The following is a 21,988-nucleotide window of genomic DNA, read 5'->3' as shown; positions in this document are numbered from 1 at the left end:
CACATCCGTAACACTTGATCCTTGAATACATAAGGGCAGAGCATGTATAAACAGTAAAACATATTTATATTAGTAAGTATGTATATAGATATATATGCATATTATATTCTATGTACTGGGAAACGGACACTCATACAGAAAGGTATGTGCAAATCTATATCTGTCTCTCTGTCTTCTAAGGAAAATATCTATTTATCTCAAAATTATATGACTGATATCTTCTTAATCTGGCTCCTTCTACACCTCATCTCATAATCGCCTGTTGGGAAATACGTTGTACTACAAATTGTAAATGGTTTAAAAATAAAAATAATATTTAATCCCTGTCACACTGTACCAGCATCCACCTGTGATTCATATACACTTACACAGTGCTATACACAGTGGCAATCAGTGTAATCAATCACAGTGTTTACATTAAGACAGACAGACAAGTCACCTATATGTCTGTCTGTCGATCTATATGTCTGTCTGTCAGTTGCACCGCAACACATATGTTATTTAGAACTAAACAAGTATTACTCAAAGCATATGAGATGCTGTAGTTGCATGCAGTAGTAGAACATTGTTGCTCCGAGAAGACTCATTTTGCTTAGAAAAAAAAAACAGAAAATGAAAAAAAAAATGTTAAAAATCAATGTTATTAATATTTATAAAGCGGCAACAAATTCTGCAGTGCGGTACATTGATTGGTACCCAGAGAATTATACTTACTGCTTCTATTCTGACTAAAATTTCTCAAAATCAGATTGCAAAACTAGTTCCAAACGTCCTAAATCATATCATTTAGTCCCAATTTTTTTTTTTGTAAAGAATTCCATAAATACTTACTTTAATCATATAGTTGCCAACACGCTTAATTTTGAGAGAATGCTAAAGATCTCAGTTATTTATTTTATTCGTGGCAGCTAAAGTCTCTTAGTGGGTTTGAAAGGAAGAGTTAGAGGGAGTTGAGGTGGGCACAGGACTGGTCAGTGAATAATATTCCACTATTTGACACAAACTGTACAACAAGACAGGGCTCTGCAATGGAACAATGAAATGCAATGCAAAAAACATCCAGACTCATAACTGTACTTTTCATACCTGTGTGCTTGCTGTCCTATGAAATGTATCTCTCCAGGATGTTTGCTGGGCAGTGCTACCAGTCACTCCGTGCCTCTTGCCCGGAGAAGGGACAACTGTTCACGGATCCTGAATTCTCTTATATAAACGCTGACCCGGACGTTAAATGGAAACGACCACCTGTGAGTACTGGAAGCAGAATGCTGTGGATTTAGCCAGTGCAATACAATTTGTTAAAGATAGAAAAGTAAACTGGCATGGTTAGATGTCAATGGAAGCACTGATTAAAGAACAAGGGATGAGCTACTTAATGGGCAAAATGTCAGAGTTCAATCATGTCTTTTTATTTCTGCAGGAGCTCTGCCAAAACCCGAAATTTATCGATAGTGGAGCAAGGTCCACCGATATATGTCAGGGGGAACTAGGTAACTGCTAAAATACTAAGCAAATTGTACAACTGCTATTAAACATGTTAGCGTGATATGCAAAATTACATTTATTCAGGTGATATCCCATTGTACAGCGCTACGGAATCTGATGGCGCTAAATAAATAATACATTAATAATAATACTAATAATATCATATACATAGCGCCAATATGTTCTGGGGAGCTTTACAGCTTTTAATAAATAAAACATTGTTGACAGAACCAAAAGGTGAAAATGTCTCTGCTCGAACCACTCTACAATCGTATGGTCTGCATCTAATTATAGAAAAGTGTATTGATTGATTGATAAATTAATTGATTGCCATTTTGGGGGATTCTCTAAAGACTGTCAATAACTTTCAGTTTTGACTTTTTCTCTTTTTTTCTGAAACAACAAATATTCTCAGTTGTTGACTTTGAGAGGTTCTTTGGGAGATTTAAAAAGTCTCTGCATACAAGAATGGAATAAATGTCTAAGAGTGAAGCAATCACTATGGAAACCACGTATTGCTCCTGCTTTTCCCATTAGTTTCCAGAGTTATTGCTCCATTTGCGAACATAGCCCAACTTCTCTGCAAGTGGCAAATGTAACTCTTCCTCAGAGTCTTTTTCAAAACTTAATATTATCTCCATAATATTCCAAAATTATTTAACAATACTGTAATCCTGGGGGTGGGAAGAGTATCTTTGAATACCACAAAAAAAATCAACTCTCTTCATGTGATATCTCCCTTCCCCTAGGTGACTGCTGGCTGCTCGCCGCCATATCGTCACTCACGCTCCATCCAGCCCTACTGTCTCGCGTGGTCCCTGAGGATCAGACTTTCTGCCCCAGTGGAGGCTACTGCGGTATCTTCCACTTTAAAGTAAGGGCATTCCAGGTTTGGCAGTATAATAAAGCCACATTGTGTGGAGGAGACAGCATCTGGTTCTTCAACAAAGTCTCCCCAATTCCGTACCCTGCGAACCTTCCATCTAATATTAGATATACGACGTAAATCCTTTAATATTTTATACTTTATCTCTGTTCTTGTAATAATTCATACAGGGTTATGAAAAGTTGGGAACTGGAAAAAGAACAATTTTAAAAACACACTGATTGTTGGTGTAGATTGTGTGCTCTGATTGAACATGTAGTTTTCCTAGTGCGTATAGAAGGGGGGGATATATTGACCAGTATACATTTTTGATGGATTTAACATTGTTGGGCGAAGAAATCTGATGAATAAGAGATGTATTTATTTTTTTGTCAGCCTTGGCTTTTTGTTTATACATTTTGTAAACCCAACACATTTCATTATTTGGTGGATAAATGTTCTCATCTTGTCTCTGTAGTTGTGGAGATTTGGTGAGTGGGTCGATGTTGTTGTGGATGACAAACTTCCAACAAAAGGAGGTCGACTTCTGTACACCAAAAGTGACACTCGGGGGGAGATGTGGAGCACACTTCTGGAGAAAGCCTACGCAAAGTGAGACAACAAACCAGTAATCCACAGACACACAACATCTATTAAGCCATTAAATGTCCATGTTAAATGACAAACAACTTGTATTGGAAAAACTGTGGTTTTAAGCATTTAACTTTTTTCATTTAAAAAAGAAAACAACATTTTACTAACTGCCTTTGGAGCCTGCATTGCACTATGGAAGGCATTTTCATTACAGAGATTGTTTTTTGTGAGCAGTTGCATAGAGCCTGCATCTATTTCAGCCAAAAGGAACCATAAGAAAGCAGCATTTTAGATAACAACCAGGGGTGTTGTTAGGTTCCATATACACCTGTGGCTTGAGCCCAAAGGAATACCCGAAGACTATCACACAGAAAGAGAGATGGAGAGTGTAACAGACCGTTTTGCTCCCCAAAGGTTAAAAAACGTTTAGGCGATAATCCCCTTCCAGATAGACAAGCAGCTACTGCAATCCCCAATCTCCTGAACTGCAAACTGCACGAAGTCACCAACCCCCGAATAGGAAACACACGAACACAGGAAGCAGCCGAACAGGAAAACCACATGAAAGGGTTACACTCCCCCAATAACGAGACGACACTTCGTTTTGAGGGTTAAGCAGAATCTGACTGTCCTGGCACATACAGTCTCTTTTATTCCCAATCCACAACCACAGTACAGCCCACAGGGTATTACACAACAACCAATCAATCCGTACAATACACACAGACACTCCCACACAAAATCCTCCCCTCTGCCTGTGATATGATTACTGAACACAATGGGTAATCTCATCATCACAGGCAGAGGAATACAGTTTTTACACGATATTTATAACTTCATAAAACATACATTTTCATAAGCAGCATACTCCAAATACAAACTTATGTCAAAATCATCCAAATTGGTCCATTGGTTCAAAAGATAGATCGAAGTCCTTTGTGACCAAATGAAGCATGGCTTTTCTGCCCAAAACCAGTTCCACAGAGTCTTCTATCCTGGAGACAATTAAGAAGTAATCCAATTATCTCCAAGGACAGAGGCAAAACTCCATTAGCCACATGGCAGACAAAGGACAATAAAATACATAAAAATACAATAAAATACACAAGGTTACATTTATTACATAAAATACAGACATTCTACCTATCCCCAGATAGCTTAGATCTGAGCGCACATTATTACCGGATGGCGCTCAGATCACATACATACAGTTCAATCGCCATGGAGCCACAGTCTTTCAGTATATAGCTGGGCTTCATGGCATAGCTATCTGGGGTAGCATGGCTTTAACAGTCTGCAGAAAGGCACAAACCAGCCTTTCTACAGGGAAAAAGAACAGGGGCCATAGTCTAAAGGCAAGAGGCGGGCAAGCAGCCCCCTCCAAGGACACGCGGCGAGGTCGGTTTCGCCACAGAGAGAGACAGAGACATGTCAGGAGATATCATCTCCCCCCTCCCTTTCTATGTCATGTCCCTCCTTTAAACCCATAAACAGCATGCTTATTATGGATCTCTGTGAGAGCATAGCAGGATACAAGCACATGCTGTGCAGTCAGGTATTCAATGCCATGCTTCCTAACAAATAGAGGGCTGTGTAGTAAAGTTCTATTCCCCAGCACCCCTTCCGGACAATCACCTGGGGCACATCACCAACTCCCTGCCAGAGCAGTTTACTACTAATCATTCTTTTTATAATAGGTGGCTGTCTTAATAAGCAGCTGCCTGATGTAAAATTAAAAAAACAAAACTGTAATATTCGCCATCTGTGGATATCCAGGACTAAAGAGCCCCAATCTGGGGCTTCAACCACCAAGCCCTTCCTTAGACACACCTATGGGGGTAACCTGTGGGCTAGGAGCCACTTTTCTACTGTAACTCCTAGTGAACCATTTTCAAGTGGAGAGTATTCAAAAGTACAGTATTAATATGGTGTCTCCATACACAGGGTGTGCGGGGGATATTCGGCACTTCAAGGGGGAGCTATTCCAGAGGCGCTGGAGGATTTTACTGGGGGTGTAGCCGAAAGTGTCAATGTGACCAGGCAAAGTGTCGAGGAAATCTGGGAGCTGGTCAACCAATCAGAAGGAGACAAGGCTCTAATGGGTTGCTATATAGAGGTGATGTATCATCTAATCACACATACATATTTATTACTTTGTGCCAATCGCTCAAAGCTGTCTAACTACAAACACTAAATTCTGACATACTGACACAGCACTCTGCACTAACCCTGCATAGACATGCTGCATATAATCTGTATTTACAGGTATCAGAGCCCAACGACATTGGAAGAATTAATGACAAAGGTTTAGTATTGGGACATGCATACTCAGTGATTGGAGCCAAGAAAGTGAGTGAACACTTCCTGCCCCTTCTCTCTCATCTCTAAAAAACAAATATGTATTTCTACATTGCCATCCCTTCTTCTTCCTTCTTGCCCCATTCATTCTTTCTCATTCCCCAGGTGCAGTCCAGGTTGGGAGAGGTCCTTCTTCTACACCTGAGAAATCCATGGGGTTTTACTGAGTACAAAGGAGCTTGGAGTGATCGGTACGAATGATAGAGAGTGACTGACTATTCTGGAACTAGCAATGATATTCTCTTATATGGCAGATATGTCCGAGTGAACCATCCAAGAGGGATGACTTTAGATAATAATCAACGGTACCAAGTTCTAACGTTGTTCTATGATGGGTGGAGCGTTTACCTATTGAATGAGGCTTTCCCTAAACAAGATAGAACTCGTGAGACTGCTCTCCCACTGAGAGTATTCACCAAATTAGTGACCCTGTTCTCCACTAACGGAGACTACTCTCCCAATGAGTGAGGCTGCTTTACCAATGAATGAGACTGTTCTCCCTTTGAGCAAGAATGCTGTCTCAATAAGTGAGAATGTTTTCCGATGGATCAAAATTCCTTACTCTTAATATATTTTTTGTTTTCAGTTCTTTGGATTGGGAAACTGTGTCAGAGAAAGAGAGGAAAGAGTTAAACGTACAGAAGGAAGACGGGGAGTTTTGGTAATATTTGAACTTTACATATTGTCTTAGCACAGACCATGACCTATGCATTCATGTCATTAGCATCCTTTCTGTCTGTAGGGTTAAACTGACAGGGACACTGCACCTAGACCCTGTATTAATCTATCACAGTGCGTGTAATACTTAGATCATCAATACCTAGAGTATTCTTTCAACCACTCAGAAACATACTCAACATTTTCTTCATGTGTGACTTCCATATGTTCTCTGTATAATGTTCTGCATGTCACACACAGGATGCTGTGCAAGGACTTCTGCAATATCTTTACCCTCCTCGTCCTCTGCAGAATCAATTTAGATTCTTCTTGTTGGAGTGTCACTAATCTGAGTGGACGCTGGGAGAGTGGGGTCAGTGCAGGAGGAGGTCGAAGACTCAGTGAGTATACCTCTTGTACAAAAAAAATACATTAACATGATGACTTTATGACCACAGACTGAGGGTGCCTTGTATAATGTATGTGTTATTATTATTATTATTATTGGTATTTATGTAGCGTCAACGCATTCCGCTGCGCTTTACTTTATTATATAGGGGAAATGTAATAATAAAGGAGACCATTACAAAAGGTTACAGGAAGAATAGATTGATGAGGACCCTGCTCAAACAAGCTTACAGTTTATTCTTAACAGATTTAAAGCGGCCTTGCCATGTTGGTTGTTTTTGTTTTTTTTTTTTTTTATCCTGTCAATATGCCCTTATTTTATAATGATTATACTTTCCCCCATAACTTGCCTTAATTTATTTTCTCTTCTTTTTTGACCCAGATTTCAAAACATAGGCCCCGCCATTTTGCCCTTCTGTGGATTTATTTTGACTGATAGATTTGGTAAATTAGCATAGTAACGGAAATTGTCTCACAGTTAGTCTCTATGGCCTTCCATGTTTCTGTGCTGGTAGTGAAGCAGGGAAGACCATAGAGACCACCTGTTGGATTTCAAACACTAGGTGCAGGGAGTGAAGCAGAGAAGACCATAGAGACTAACTGTTGGATTTCAAACATTAGGTGCTGGGAGTGAAGCAGGGAAGACCATAGAGGCTAACTGTTGGATTTCAAACACTAGGTGCTGGGAGTGAAGCAGGGAAGACCATAGAGACTAACTGTTGGATTTCAAACACTAGGTGCAGGGAGTGAAGCAGGGAAGACCATAGAGACTAACTGTTGGATTTCAAACACTAGGTGCAGGGAGTGAAGCAGGGAAGACCATAGAGACTAACTGTTGGATTTCAAACACTGGGTGCAGGGAGTGAAACAGGGAAGACCATAGAGACTAACTTTTGGATTTCAAACACTAGGTGCTGGGAGTGAAGCAGGGAAGACCATAGAGACTAACTGTTGGATTTCAAACACTAGGTGCAGGGAGTGAAGCAGGGAAGACCATAGAGACTAACTGTTGGATTTCAAACACTAGGTGCAGGGAGTGAAGCAGGGAAGACCATAGAGACTAACTGTTGGATTTCAAACACTAGGTGCAGGGAGTGAAACAGGGAAGACCATAGAGACTAACTGTTGGATTTCAAACACTAGGTGCAGGGAGTGAAACAGGGAAGACCATAGAGACTAACTGTTGGATTTCAAACATTAGGTGCTGGGAGTGAAGCAGGGAAGACCATAGAGACTAACTGTTGGATTTCAAACACTAGGTGCAGGGAGTGAAGCAGGGAAGACCATAGAGACTAACTGTTGGTTTTCAAGCACTGTCCGACTAAAGGTGCATGTATATGGCTGAAGGATCCCGTCATATACTAAAGGCAGGGATTAGTTTTCTACATATACTTCCTATAAAAAAAATCTATTTCCTTTTACAACTTGATGGAAGGATTCTTATATTAATAAATTGTTATGAGGTGACGGTTGTAGACCGTGACATTTCCAAAGATCACACCAACAACATCAGAAAAAGTAGTCTTTTCTTTATCTAATATATAACTAAATAGGGTACAAAGAGAAAATACACTAAAAATAAAACAGAGAAACAATGGGACTAAAAAAACGATTCATTTAAAAACAAAACCTGCAAAGTGACAATGTTGGTTTAATTTGCGTTCATGCGCCCTTCAATATGGCAATTTATGGTATAAAGTTCCACTTATCCCAACTTCTCTATTGGTCAGAATCCTTCTTCAACAATCCACAGTTCCGGCTGCACATTGACGAAGTTTCCAGCCCTGACCAGAAGGTGGACCCAGCGCAGGGGGAGGAGACTTACACTGCCCAAGAAGAGGATGGGATAAAGGGTCGTCAAATCCTTCTACAACTGCTTCAGACTGACCCTAGGAGAGATAGGCTTCACATAGCATGTCACCTGTACAAGGCAAGTTTCTATGTTTTGTAAGTTATCATTTACAGCTGCAAGAAAAAGTATGTGAACCCTATGGAATGATATGGATTTCTGCACAAATTGGTCATAAAATGTGATCTGATCATCATCTAAGTCCCAACAATAGACAATCACAGTCTGCTTAAACTAATAACACACAAAGAATGAAATGTTGCCATGTTTTTATTGAACAAATCATGTAAACATTCACAGTGCAGGTGGAAAAAGTATGTGAACCCTTAGACTAATGACATCTCCAAGATCTAATTGGAGTGAGATGCCAGCCAACTGGAGTCCAATCAATGAGATGAGATTGGAGGTGTTGGTTACAGCTGCCCTGCCCTATCAAAAACACACACCAGTTCTGGGTTTGCTTTTCACAAGAAGCATTGCCTGATGTGAATGATGCCTCGCACAAAAGAGCTCTCAGAAGACCTACGAGTAAGAATTGTTGACTTGCATAAAGCTGGAAAGGGTTATAAAAGTATCTCCAAAAGCCTTGATGTTCATCAGTCCACGGTAAGACAAATTGTCTATAAATGGAGAAAGTTCAGCACTGCTGCTACTCTCCCTAGGAGCGGCCGTCCTGTAAAGATGACTGCAAGAGCACAGCGAAGACTGCTCAATGAAGTGAATAAGAATCCTAGAGTGTCAGCTAAAGATTTACTAAAGTCACTGGCAAATGCTAACAATACGTAAAACACTAAACAAGAATGGATTTCATGGGAGGAAACCACAGAGGAAGCCACTGCTGTCCAAACAAAACATTGCTGCATGTTTACAGTTTGCACAAGAGCACCTGGATATTCCACAGCAGTACTGGCAATTCTGTGGACAGATGAAACCAAAGTTGAGTTGCTTGGAAGAAACACACAACACTATGTGTGGCGAAAAAGAGGCACAGCACACCAACATCAAAACCTCATCCCAACTGTGAAGTATGTTGGTGGGGGCATCATGGTTTGGGGCTGCTTTGCTGCGTCAGGGCCTGGACGGATCGCTATCATCGAAGGAAAAATAAATTCCCAAGTTCATCAAGACATTTTGCAGGAGAACTTAAGGCCATCTGTCTACCAGCTGAAGCTCAACAGAAGATGGGTGTTGCAACAGGACAATGACCCAAAGCATAGAAGTAAATCAACAACAGAATGGCTTAAACAGAAGACAATACGCCTTTTGAAGTGGCCCAGTCAGAGTCCTGACCTCAACCCGATTGAGATGCTGTGGCATGACCTCAAGAAAGCGATCCACACAAGACATCCCAAGAATATTGCTGAACTGAAACAGTTCTGTAAAGTGGAATGGTCAAGAATTACTCCTGACCGTTGTGCACGTCTGATCTGCAACTACAGGAAATGTTTGGTTGAAGTTATTGCTGCCAAATGAGGTTCAACCAGCTATTAAATCCAAGGGTTCACATACTTTTTCCACCTGCACTGTGAATGTTTACACGGTGTGTTCAATAAAAACATGGCAACATTTCATTCTTTGTGTGTTATTAAAGTAGTAGCAAATAAACCGTGCTTTTAGGCGCTTTAAATATAGTGTAGTGAAGAACCGAGTTCCACTAAGCAGCTCACACACGTGTAGGTACCTCCAAACCTTAACACAATAGCATGCGAAGAAAAGTGGGGTAATGAGAGTGAAACAGAAAAGTCACATCAAACAAAACCCAGTGGAGCGCTAATTTATAAACTCACCCTTTGCAAAAAGGGGTATGTCAAACGGGAATATCTAGAGGGAAAAATATAAAGTGGGAACAATAGTGCAGTATATCTGAACTGGATGTACTTTAAACAGAGCTGTATATGTAACAAACTCACATGGTTTAGAGCCAAGCAAAGATAGGCTCAGGTCATAAGCGCAGGGGTATTTCAAAGCAAATACCAGACTTCTTCAGTAGTTGAATGATGGTCCTCAGAGAAAGGGAGAGAAAAGGGAACAATGGACCAAAGTCCTAGTGTATTACCCTCACCCAATATATCAGAAAATCAAATACAGGTACTTGCTCGCCTTTAAGAGAGCCAATGCAAACTGGGCTCTCAGTGTGATGGATATAGTGCCTTTAAGAGGGCACTGCTCTTCTTTATAAAGCAGGAGAATAGATGCAGGACGTAGGCTCATATAGACAGTAAAAAATTTATTTAAGTAAAACACTTACATAAAGTAAAAGATCTTTTACTTTATGTAAGTGTTTTACTTAAATACATTTTTTACTGTCTATATGAGCCTACGTCCTGCATCTATTCTCCTGCTTTATAAAGAAGAGCAGTGCCCTCTTAAAGGCACTATATCCATCACACTGAGAGCCCAGTTTGCATTGGCTCTCTTAAAGGTGAGCAAGTACCTGTATTTGATTTTCTGATATATTGGGTGAGGGTAATACACTAGGACTTTGGTCCATTGTTCCCTTTTCTCTCCCTTTCTCTGAGGACCATCATTCAACTACTGAAGAAGTCTGGTGTTTGCTTTGAAATACCCCTGCGCTTATGACCTGAGCCTATCTTTGCTTGGCTCTAAACCATGTGAGTTTGTTACATATACAGCTCTGTTTAAAGTACATCCAGTTCAGATATACTGCACTATTGTTCCCACTTTATATTTTTCCCTCTAGATATTCCCGTTTGACATACCCCTTTTTGCAAAGGGTGAGTTTATAAATTAGCGCTCCACTGGGTTTTGTTTGATGTGACTTTTCTGTTTCACTCTCATTACCCCACTTTTCTTCTTTGTGTGTTATTAGTTTAAGCAGACTGTGATTGTCTATTGTTGTGACTTAGATGATGATCAGATCACATTTTATGACCAATTTGTGCAGAAATCCATATCATTCCAAAGGGTTCACATACTTTTTCTTGCAACTGTATATATTGATATATTACTGAAAATGTTGTATCCTTTTTATTGTGAAGTTTATGGATTTCCTTATTACTTTCTGTTTCTAGCAATAAATTATGTTTAATTTTTTATAGGTACCAGAGAGCCTTGTGAGTATTACCCAGAATACCTCTATGGAAGACAATGTATTGACAGTAACACAGATACGTGGGATTCTGTATTCCACCAGGCAGGACCCACACGCAGGGGGGTATATTTCAGTATGACACTAAGGTTAACAGGATAACACTTTAGGACGGTATATCTAGCACTAAGGCTGCTACTCCACAGTTTAAGGATCCTACATAGTGTATTCTGCTTCGGATACAATGGGACTCCTGTCTTACAAGAGGAGCTTGAAAAAACCTGTTTCTTTATCATTAATTAATTAATGGACATAAAAGGTCCTGTGCTCTAGCTATATATATGTGAACATGGAAAGATTTGTCAAGGTCCTGACCAACACTACAGACTCAGGTCTCTTTCCATGTTTCTTCCTGAACAGACTCAGGTCTCTTTCCATGTTTCCTCCTGTCTTCTCTCTATGCACAGGTAATGCAGAGAAGAACTACTGTCCAACTCTTAGAAAAGAGGATTCCTGCCCACGTCTAATGCCATGAAAATACCTACTGTGGCCTTTAGGTACCATAGACAGAGGCAAAAGTGATTTGACTGTTAAGTGGCAGAGTAATGAGCAGTGAGACTGCAGGAGCATGATCTATACACCAACACTGCTTCATTAAGCTAAAGATTATTTGGTGGCTTATAGTGTGCCTTTGTAATACCTTGAGAGTTTATCCTTCACCCCATTGGACTCCCAGAGAGACACAGACTGAGCTCATAAATACGTAATAACATTTTGCTGTCATTGTTCTAGTCTTTGCGTCCTCGGCTGGACCGTGGGTTTTTCACGCGGAGTCGTCCAGTTTGTGACACTGGGGATCCTCAGAATAGCCGGGGAGTGGTGTTACGCACTCTCATGAACTCAGGAGAATATGTCATCGTGCCTTCTACACACAATCCCAATGAGGAGGGAACTTTTCTAATCAGAGTTTACTGTGAAAAAATGGGCTGTATGAAGGTAAGACTTCCCAGTCTATACATTCTAAATACTGTTGCTTTAAAGGGACACTTTAGGCACCCAGACCACTTCATCTCATTGAGGTGGTCTGGGTGCAGTGTTTAAACTGCAATGTTAAATGGAAACTACAGGCTAGGAATGCAAAATTGCTCCCTGTAGTGCCCCCATTGCTCGTGGTATTCCCCTCTGCAGTGCAGAATCCTTTTGTCTCTTACCTGAAGTCAGCGCCGATGTCCTCCTTCTCCAATGTTGTCTGAAGTCGGGGGACCGAATGTGAATATAGACAGCCACTAGAGGTAGAGTTAACCCTGGATAGTAATTGCAGTTTCTCAATAACTGCAGTAATTACAATTGTAGGCTTAAACTGACAGAGACACTGTACCTAGACCACTTCAATTAGCTGAAGAGGTCTGCCTCACTGGGGGTACTTCCATGATGCTGGATATCCTCATGCTTTGGTTGGGGGGTGTTCAGTGTGTTTGAAACCCCTATAGGAAGGCATTGATTCAATGCTTTCCTCTGGGGGCAGCATGATGTGCATGGCCATGCATGTTGGGTCTCCCCATTGCTGACATGTTAAAAATAATTTATGGCCCTTTTAATGTTGGTAGTCAGGGGTACAATTTAACATTAGGAATACAAGTTTATATGTGAACGCCTGGAAGGTGGAATTGAACCACTCTGTCGTTAAACAGCTACAGGTTTGAAGCCTGCACCCCAGACCACTGAGGATCATCCAGGCAAATAACTGGTCTATTCTAAGCTGTATATAAAGCTCCAGTACTAGCCCTTATTACAGTTAAGGCAGATTTATCTAATAAAATAAACTTTCTCTTTATATAACATTATTGTATTCTTCCAGTAATATAAAAATATAAATATGTTTTACCTTAGTTAATGAGTAGCAGCCTGCCAATAAACAAGCAATATCTCTCAATAATTCAAAGGCTGAAATGCAAATACACCCAGTGCATGCTGGTATCTACAAGGTTTAATAAGATCAATAGGCCTTCATTAGGCACGTGGATAGATTATAAAACGAAACGTACGAGCCGCAGTTATTGTTTCCTATCTAGCATGGTTACAGTAAGATAGACAAAGTTATTTATTAAAGTGTGTGTCCTCGCAGGAATACCAAGTGAATTCCCCAAGTTAACTATGATTCCAGTTTGCCTATTTTGTCCTTAAACGTTAAATCCACCTTTGCACGACACAAGATCACTTTAATTAATGCATTGCTCTGCTTTAAACACTAGCGTTGATTGCCATTTTTCTCTGCATGTTTTCTTTCAGGAAGACTGTAAGTAATCTCAGCAAACTACCAGCAGTGCAAAGGTGAGAGGATCTGTTAATACATTCTATCACGCGATGCAAAGAGCGTTCTAGGTAGCAACCAGTGACGGTCATTGGGGGTCATTCATTAAACAGGGACACACTAAAAAAAATAATCAGGTTAAAGATAAAAATAATTTTATGGTGGGGGGGAGTGGTGAGGATTTCAATCTAAGTAGGGACAGATACACTATAGTATTTGGAATATAGTTTTTTTTTTTTTATAAAATAGTTATTTCTGCCCAAATGCAATCACTGATGCATACATACACACCCTCACGCACACACTCATTCACACTCAGTGGTCCACACAATCACAATTCGTGGCCAATGCACACACACATTCACTGACTCATGCAGAGTGACACACACATACTGACTCAAGCAGACATATAATTACTTGTGTTGACTGACACACACACACACACACACACTGTCCCTAGCAGACACACACACACACACACACACACACACACAATCACACACTGTCCCTAGTAGACAAATACCACCTGAAGCAGGCAGACACATATTCTTTACAACACACACTATGAAGTGCCCCTCTTACCTTAATTTCATATTGGCTCCCAGGCTTCCTCATTGCGCGTTGCTGCCTTGCTCTCAGCTCCACCTCCGCTATTCTCCCTCCCACTTGACCCTGAGTACAGGCAAGGGGCGGGAGCGATCGAGCAATGCGCCCTTGCGCTGCCCCGGCTTTTTCAATGGGTGGGGGGGCGGCTCTCTGTGGTAGTTGCGTGTGGAGGTTGATGCCACCGGGCGCTAGTCTGCATCTATGTAAGTGTTCACTAGCGCCTGGTGGCATGACCTGCAGCACACAATATAGAATTAGTCTCTCATAGAGGGACTAGCATTAGAGCTACTGCCCGCGCCCCCTCTTGATCAGTTGGCCTATAGGGAGCGCCGGCCCAGGTCACTATACCCCACTCCCTCTAGCATGTAAACTCACTGAGCAGGGCCCTCAATCCCTCTGTTACTGTGTCACTATACACCAGTGCTCCCCAACCTTTCTATCGCCGCGGACCGGTAAACGTTTGATAATTTTTCCGTGGCCCGCTTGTTTTGATTTAATAATACAAAAAAAAACCAAACAGTCACATATATTAAAAAAAACACGCAGACACATACATAGTCAGAAAATCACAAACACAGTCACATAAAGACATAGACTCAAAATTGTGTGTATGTGTGTGTGAGCGGTGCAGTGTGTATGTGAGGGTGGCAGTGTGTGTGAGAGTTGCAGTGTGTGTGTGGGGGGCAGTGTTTGTGGGGCAGTGTGTGTAGTGTGTGTATGGGGGAAATGTTTGTGGGGCAGTGTGTGCAGTGTGTGTATGGGGCAATGTTTGTGGGGCAGTGTGTGTATGGGGGCAGTGTTTGTGGGGCAGTGTGTGTAGTGTGTGCATGGGGGCAGTGTTTGTGGGGCAGTGTGTGCATGGGGGCAGTGTTTGTGGGGCAATGTGTGTAGTGTGTATGGGGCAGTGTTTGTGGGGCAATGTGTGTAGTGTTTGTGGGGCAGTGTGTGTAGTGTGTGCATGGGGGCAGTGTTTGTGGGGCAGTGTGTGTAGTGTGTGCATGGGGGCAGTGTTTGTGGGGCAGTGTGTGCATGGGGGCAGTGTTTGGGGGGCAGTGTGTGCATGGGGGCAGTGTTTGTGGGGCAATGTGTGTAGTGTGTATGGGGCAGTGTTTGTGGGGCAATGTGTGTAGTGTTTGTGGGGCAGTGTGTGTAGTGTGTGCATAGGGGCAGTGTTTGTGGGGCAGTGTGTGTAGTGTGTGCATGGGGGCAGTGTTTGTGGGGCAGTGTGTGCATGGGGGCAGTGTTTGTGGGGCAGTGTGTGCATGGGGGCAGTGTTTGTGGGGCAGTGTGTGCATGGGGGCAGTGTTTGTGGGGCAATGTGTGTAGTGTGTGTATGGGACAGTGTGTAGTGTGTGCATGGGGCAGTGTTTGTAGTGTGTATGGGGCAGTGTGTGTAGTGTGTTTATGGGGCAATGTGTGTAGTGTGTGTGTGGGGGCAGTGTGTGTAGTGTGTTTATGGGGCAGTGTGTGTATGGGGGGTAAGGAGGCTTTTTTTAAATTTATTTAATTAAAATTAAGATATTCATGTCCCCCCTCCCTTCTTACCTTTACTGGGAGGAGGGGGGACATTTCTTAGTCCCTGGTGGTCCGGTGGGGATTCCCTGGTGGGAGGTGAACTCTAGCCCAGTTACAGGGCTAGAGTTCACTCTCGCGAGATTTGGAGCATTGCCGTGGTTACCGCGGCAACGCTCCAAATCTCGCGAGAGGAGGACCCGGAGGAGCTGCAGGTAAGAGCTCCCGGGTCCTCTCTCACTCCCTCCCCTGCCGGCTGTCAGCAATGTGCCTGCAGACCGGGGAGGGAGATCTCTGATCTCCCCTCCGGTCCGCAGGCACATTGCAGGGCTGGCACTTGGGCAATGCCAGCCCTGCATGAGCCGGCAGGCTCGCACACCCCACACCCCTGGGCGGCCCGGTACCGTTTGATCCACGGACCGGTACCGGTCCGCGGCCCGGGGGGTTGGGGAACACTGCTATACACCACTCCCTCTAACATGTAAGCTCACTGATAAGAGCCCTGAATCCCTCTGTTACTGTGTCACTATACCCCACTCCCTCTAGCATGTAAGGTCATTGAGCAGGGCCCCCAATCCCTCTGTTACTATGTCACTATACTCCACTCCCTCTAACATGTAAACTCACTGAGCAGGCCCTCAATCCCTCTGTTACTGTGTCACTATACCCAACTCCCTCTAACATGTAAACTCACTGAGCAGGGCTTCAATCCCTCTGTTACTGTGTCACTATACCCCCTCCCTCTAACATGTAAATTCACTGAGCAGGGCCTCAATCCCTCTGTTACTGTGTCACTATACCCCACTCCCTCTAACATGTAACCTCACTGAGCAGGGCCCTCAATCCCTCTGTTAATGTGTCACTATACCCCACTCCCTCTAACATGTAAACTCATTGAGCAGGCCCTCAATCCCTCTGTTACTGTGTCACTATACCCCACTCCCTCTAACATGTAGGCTCACTGAGCAGGGCCTCAATCACTCTGTTACTGTGTCACTATACCCCACTCTCTCTAACATGTAAACTCACTGAGCAGGCCCTCAATCCCTCTGTTACTGTCACTATACCCCACTCCCTCTAGCATGTAAACTCACTGAGCAGGGCCTCAATCCCTCTGTTACTGTGTCACTATACACCACTCCCTCTAACATGTAAACTCACTGAGCAGGGCCCTCAATCCCTCTGTTACTGTGTCACTATACCCCACTCCCTCTAACATGTAAGCTCACTGAGCAGGCCCTCAACCCCTCTGTTACTGTGTCACTCTACCCCACTCCCTCTAACATGTAAACTCATTGAGCAGGGCTCCCAATCCCTCTGTTACTGTGTCACTATACCCCACTCCCTCTAACATGTAAGCTCACTGAGCAGGACCTCAACCCCTCTGTTACTGTGTCACTTTACCCCACTCCCTCTAACATGTAAACTCACTGAGCAGGGCCTCAATCCCTCTGTTACTGTGTCACTTTACCCCACTCCCTCTAACATGTAAGCTCACTGAGCAGGACCTCAATCCCTCTGTTACTGTGTCACTTTACCCCACTCCCTCTAACATGTAAGCTCACTGAGCAGGACCTCAACCCCTCTGTTACTGTGTCACTTTACCCCACTCCCTCTAACATGTAAACTCACTGAGCAGGGCCTCAACCCCTCTGTTACTGTGTCACTATACCCCACTCCCTCTAGCATGTAAACTCACTGAGCAGGGCCTCAATCCCTGTGCGTCCAACTTGTCTGGTTACAACTACGTGTCCATCAGTCCACCCATTGTACAGCGCTGCAGAATCTGTTGGCACTTTATAAACAATAACATAAAAACATTCTCCAAATTAGTTTTTTTGTAGATAATCTATTTTGGCATACAGTATGTTAATTCTCATCAATTTCCAGTTCATTATATAAACTCGGCTGTAATAGCCGCAGGATCTCGTCCATGTTTGCAGGCTGCCCTCTAGAGGTTTAGGTCAGGGAGTTTTTTTAGTCCCTATTTTGAGTCCAAATCCCTCTGTCCTTCTTTTCTTTCCCAATGTCCCTCTTTTCTAGGAGCTCCATTTTGTTGGTGTTACTCACATATAGAATAAATGTGTTTAGAAATCAGTCTGTGTAAATAGGATACATTGTATTTGTACTAAATCGCATCCATAAATTGTTACTAGATGTAACCTAACATTTCTTAAAACTGCTCTGCCCCTGGACCCCCACCCACACCCCGGAAATTAAAGTGTCCCTCTCTGTTTATTTCAAACGTTAGTAGACATTGCTGTATTTTCTGGTTTTGGAAACTGAGTTTTTTAGGTAAAAAGGTTAATAATAAAACATGTTAGTATGTTTCTCTTTATAGCACTGATATCTAGGCGTGGTTATTCTGGCAGAGAATTGTGGGAATTGTAGTCTAACAGCTGGATGGGCACCCCATCACCAATATATCCCATCCAATTGCCACATGATAAAGAAAGATACATTTATAATATACTTAGAATAAAGATAAGCTTTTTTTTTTTTTTTAAGAAACACTATAGTCACCTAAATTACTTTAGCTAAATAAAGCAGTTTTAGTGTATAGATCATTCCCCTGCAATTTCACTGCTCAATTCACTGTCATTTAGGAGTTAAATCACTTTGTTTCTGCTTATGCAGCCCTAGCCACACCTCCTCTGGCTATGATTGACAGAGCCTGCATGAAAAAAATAACTGGTTTCACTTTCAAACAGATGTAATTTACCTTAAATAATTGTATCTCAATCTCTAAATTGAACTTTAATCACATACAGGAGGCTCTTGCAGGGTCTAGCAAGCTATTAACATAGCAGGGGATAAGAAAATCTTAATTAAACAGAATCTAAATAGGGCTCTCTTTACAGGAAGAGTTCTAGGAAGGCTGTGCAAGTCACATGCAGGGAGGTGTGACTAGGGTTCATAAACAAAGGGATTTAACTCCTAAATGGCAGAGGATTGAGCAGTGAGGCTGAAGGGGCATGTTCTATACACCAAAACTGCTTCATTAAGCTAAAGTTGTTCAGGTGACTATAGTGTCCCTTTAAATGTGACAATAACACCCCTTATTCATTAAATAATGAAGTAAATAAACCTATGTGAATGTTAACTTTAAGATCAAAATAACCAAGTTGGAAACATTTGGTATATCAGCTATGCTTTTAACGTAAGCTACTTTGGCCTTTAGGGGACATTATAGGCACCCAGATCAATTTGTCTCATTGATGCAAAACAAACAAGATGGAACACAATCTCCAAGTCTGCTGTATTTGCAGTATGACTATGTTATGTTAAAGGGACACTCAGGCACCCAGACCACTTCTGCCCATTGGAGTGGTTTGGGTGCCAACTTCCACTACCCTTAACCCTGCAAGTGTAATTATTGCAGTTTTTTATAAACTGCAATAATTACCTTGCAGGGTTAACTCCTCCTCTAGTGGCTGTCTACTAGACAGCCACTAGAGGGCACTTCCGGGTTTATAGCACATGAAAAGTGTGCTATAACGTCGCTGGATGTCCTCACGCTATGTGAAGACCTCCAGCGTTGCTAAAATCCCCATAGGAAAGCATTGAAAGCATTGTTCAATGCTTTCCTATGGGGAGGTCTAATGCGCGTGCGTGGCATTGCCGCGCATGCGCATTAGGTTTCCCCCGCCGGAGGCCGCGCATGCGCAATAGGTCTCCCCTGCCGGCGGCCGCGCATGCGCAATAGGTCTCCCCCACCGGATGATGTCGGCGGGGGAGGAGCGTGGGCGGGCCCTGAACCAGCGCCAAGGGACATCGGCGCTGGATACAGGTAAGTCACTGAAGAGGTTTTAACCCCTTCAGCAACTTGGGATGGGGGTTGGGAGGGAGAGGGGACCTGCAGAGCCAGGAAAATGGTTTGTTTTCCTGGCACTGGAGAGTCCCTTTAATATCTGAAATGAACTAACAGAGTTATTCACAAAGTGAGAATCCGAGGTGAAATTTGATTTAAGGTCAAAAAAGGCGAACTGGAAAAATTCAGCTATGCTTTTCACTCACCTACTCTGGCCTTCAATTTTAAATTCACTTTGAATTCTCACGTTATTAAGTAATCCTGTTTGAATTCAACCTTGAATTGAACCAATTTCTCAGAGCACCTGCCTTTCAAAGACTTTTCATTGAGCTGCAATGAGATGTCTGTGATTGGACATCCTCAGAAAGCCTGGGCGGGGTTAGAAGGGGAGGGCTTGCAAAGACTGCAGACAAGCGATCTACAGCTTTTGCAAGTCAACTAAAAGAGAATATGAAAACCCAGAGAACAGGCAAAAGCTTAGAGAAACTCAGTAGCTTTCCATTCCTTAAATCCCCGTTCATGTCTCAAATGTTTTTGCTCAGTTTTGCCATTACAAAGAGAACCTATATCATTTGCATCAGTGCTCCGCAAAACTCTCCTCAAGGCACACCTAACAGTCCAGGATTTAGGGATTTCCTGGGTGTGTCTAAGGTGTTTGGAAAAAGAAAGAAAAACATACCTTACAGTCCAGGGTGTTTTTAGTTTTTTATTTAAACATCTTAGACACACCTGGGTAATTCCTAAATCCTGGACTGTTGGGTAGAGGGGTGAAGAGCACTGATTTGATATAAGACTGAAGAAGACCGGAATTATTGTCCGGGATGCTGTATCTCTCGTGCAGAAATAGCTTTGGCATTTCGGTTCTGGAATGTCCTTATGGGTGGGATCAGTCTGATGTGCAAATAGTGTCGGTACTCTTTGTAATGGCAAACGTGATGAAAGACAGTTTTGAGATCTAAACGAGGGCTAACAGAAGGGCAAGCTACTGAGTTCCTCTAAGCTTTTGCCCATTCTCAGAGTTCTCATATTCCCTGGGGATCTTTTTGCAAGCTGTTTTAAGATATACCCCAATGAAAAAATGCATAATGCATGCATGTTCTTATTTAAGGAATATCTACAAAACAGTTATTTTTACTATTTAATTATTTTAATCTATTTATTTTGGTTTGGCCAGTGGAGTGTCCCTTTAATGCTGAGGCCAAAGCTTAATCCCACGATTCTCAGAATTCTAGTAAATCTCAGCATTGTAAACGTAAATCAACAGACAGGTAAACTCCACCAGGCTGTAATGGATGTTAATTGCTACTCATTGGTCAGTTCATCACAGGTCACTGTATAAAGGATAATTATCTTAATTCGGGAACTCTCTGCGGTGTTTCTAAAGGGTTTTCAGTTTCGGCTTGTTTGCAAATAATAGAATGTGTAAGAATTGCAATTGCTATAAATATGCTTTAGGAATATATATATAAAAGAATTTAGGTAATTGGCTGTCATTCACGTCATCTCCCAACCTTATCTCCCTGTCTTTCTCTCCATGAGCTTTCTTTAGATCTTTCTTCCCAGAAATACGAATTGAAATACGTAAACCAAGAGACATTCACAGCTGGAGCTTCGCAATCTGAGGACCCTGCATCCCATACCCTGTATGACTCAATATATTATGCGCCTTCACTTCCTTCGCAAAGGATGATTAAAATCCTAGTTTTTATCCTACATCTGCTTCATTCTTCCAACTTCATAGAGGCTGACAATTAGACGCACTGTGTAGCTGCATAAATTGTCTCAAAACAAGAGGAGTTTATTGTTATCTATTTTAATAAAATCGGCTGCATTCTCCTGCGCTCTGCTTGAAGTCTGCCCTTCGCCCACATCATTGTTATAGAATGTGTTAACATCCAGCTTGGCACTTTCCCCAGAATGGCATGATTGGATGTATGGCCAGGAATTATCATGACAATTCATACCATCACAAACTCTCGTCAGAATGTTCGCATGAATTGTTGGAATGGGTGGCAATGTTTTGGGTAACAATGGCAGAACAGGATTAACAATAAGGTGTCTTTGGGCAGCCACCTAGGGTACAGAGGTTAGACATGGACTCTTTAACCATGAATTTGCTGGCCCCATTTACCATCTCTATCTGAAAAATTGATGGGAGGCTATAATAACCTACCTAGGGCCCAAAGATCTAACTCTGTCTCTGAACAATGGCACAGTAGATGTAACATTGTGAGTGTTCCCTTATGGACCAGCAGATAGAGCAGGACATCTGTACCCCCTTATGGCAAGAGCTATCCACAAAATTAGTATTTCATAAATATAAAATCTTTATGAAATACTCATATTAACTGGGACTACTTTGTCTCAGTATTTCCTAAATTAGACACTTCTAGACAATGAGTGAAGCTAGAAGTGTCAATCTCCTTAGCTGTCATCAGTGACGGCTGCTGGGAATTGGCTGTGTCTATGGAGGATCCTGCGTT

At 42.3% G+C, this 21,988-nt stretch overlaps 1 protein-coding gene and 1 non-coding gene across 3 annotated transcripts; one reads left to right on the top strand and one right to left on the bottom strand.

Annotated features, from left to right (window-relative positions):
- Nucleotides 1-81: 81 nt before the first annotated feature.
- LOC134573541 (calpain-1 catalytic subunit-like) lies at nt 82-21,326 on the top strand. Of its 2 annotated transcripts, none has more exons than XM_063433319.1 (15): nt 82-142; nt 1,124-1,247; nt 1,421-1,490; nt 2,235-2,359; nt 2,829-2,962; nt 4,889-5,060; nt 5,210-5,293; nt 5,408-5,493; nt 5,889-5,963; nt 6,221-6,360; nt 8,098-8,297; nt 11,276-11,290; nt 12,058-12,261; nt 13,555-13,596; nt 21,055-21,326. In XM_063433319.1, the coding sequence occupies exons 1-14, from the start codon at nt 111-113 to the stop codon at nt 13,567-13,569; spliced, it is 1,476 nt and encodes a 491-aa protein (XP_063289389.1). In that variant the 5' UTR covers nt 82-110; the 3' UTR covers nt 13,570-13,596; nt 21,055-21,326. The 2 variants fall into 2 exon arrangements, with proteins under 2 accessions (XP_063289389.1, XP_063289390.1); XM_063433320.1 differs by having other exon boundaries at nt 21,045-21,071.
- TRNASTOP-UCA (transfer RNA opal suppressor (anticodon UCA)) lies at nt 12,917-13,003 on the bottom strand. Its single transcript has one exon. It is a non-coding gene; the product is annotated as a tRNA-Sec (tRNA).
- Nucleotides 21,327-21,988: the final 662 nt, after the last annotated feature.

The sequence above is a fragment of the Pelobates fuscus genome, chromosome 9 (assembly GCF_036172605.1).
Source record: "Pelobates fuscus isolate aPelFus1 chromosome 9, aPelFus1.pri, whole genome shotgun sequence".
NCBI classification, from domain to species: domain Eukaryota; kingdom Metazoa; phylum Chordata; class Amphibia; order Anura; family Pelobatidae; genus Pelobates; species Pelobates fuscus.
Note: the sequence above shows the minus strand (reverse complement) of the source record. Positions and strands in the feature narration are given on the sequence as shown.

Excerpts from the sequence above, each read along its gene's own strand:
- LOC134573541 (XM_063433319.1), top strand. The coding sequence starts at position 111 with ATGTACTGGGAAACGGACACTCATACAGAAAG. Across the intron at positions 5,964-6,220 it reads AAGGAAGACGGGGAGTTTTG|GATGCTGTGCAAGGACTTCT; the intron begins GTAATATTTGAA and ends TGTCACACACAG. Across the intron at positions 6,361-8,097 it reads AGGAGGAGGTCGAAGACTCA|AATCCTTCTTCAACAATCCA; the intron begins GTGAGTATACCT and ends TCTATTGGTCAG.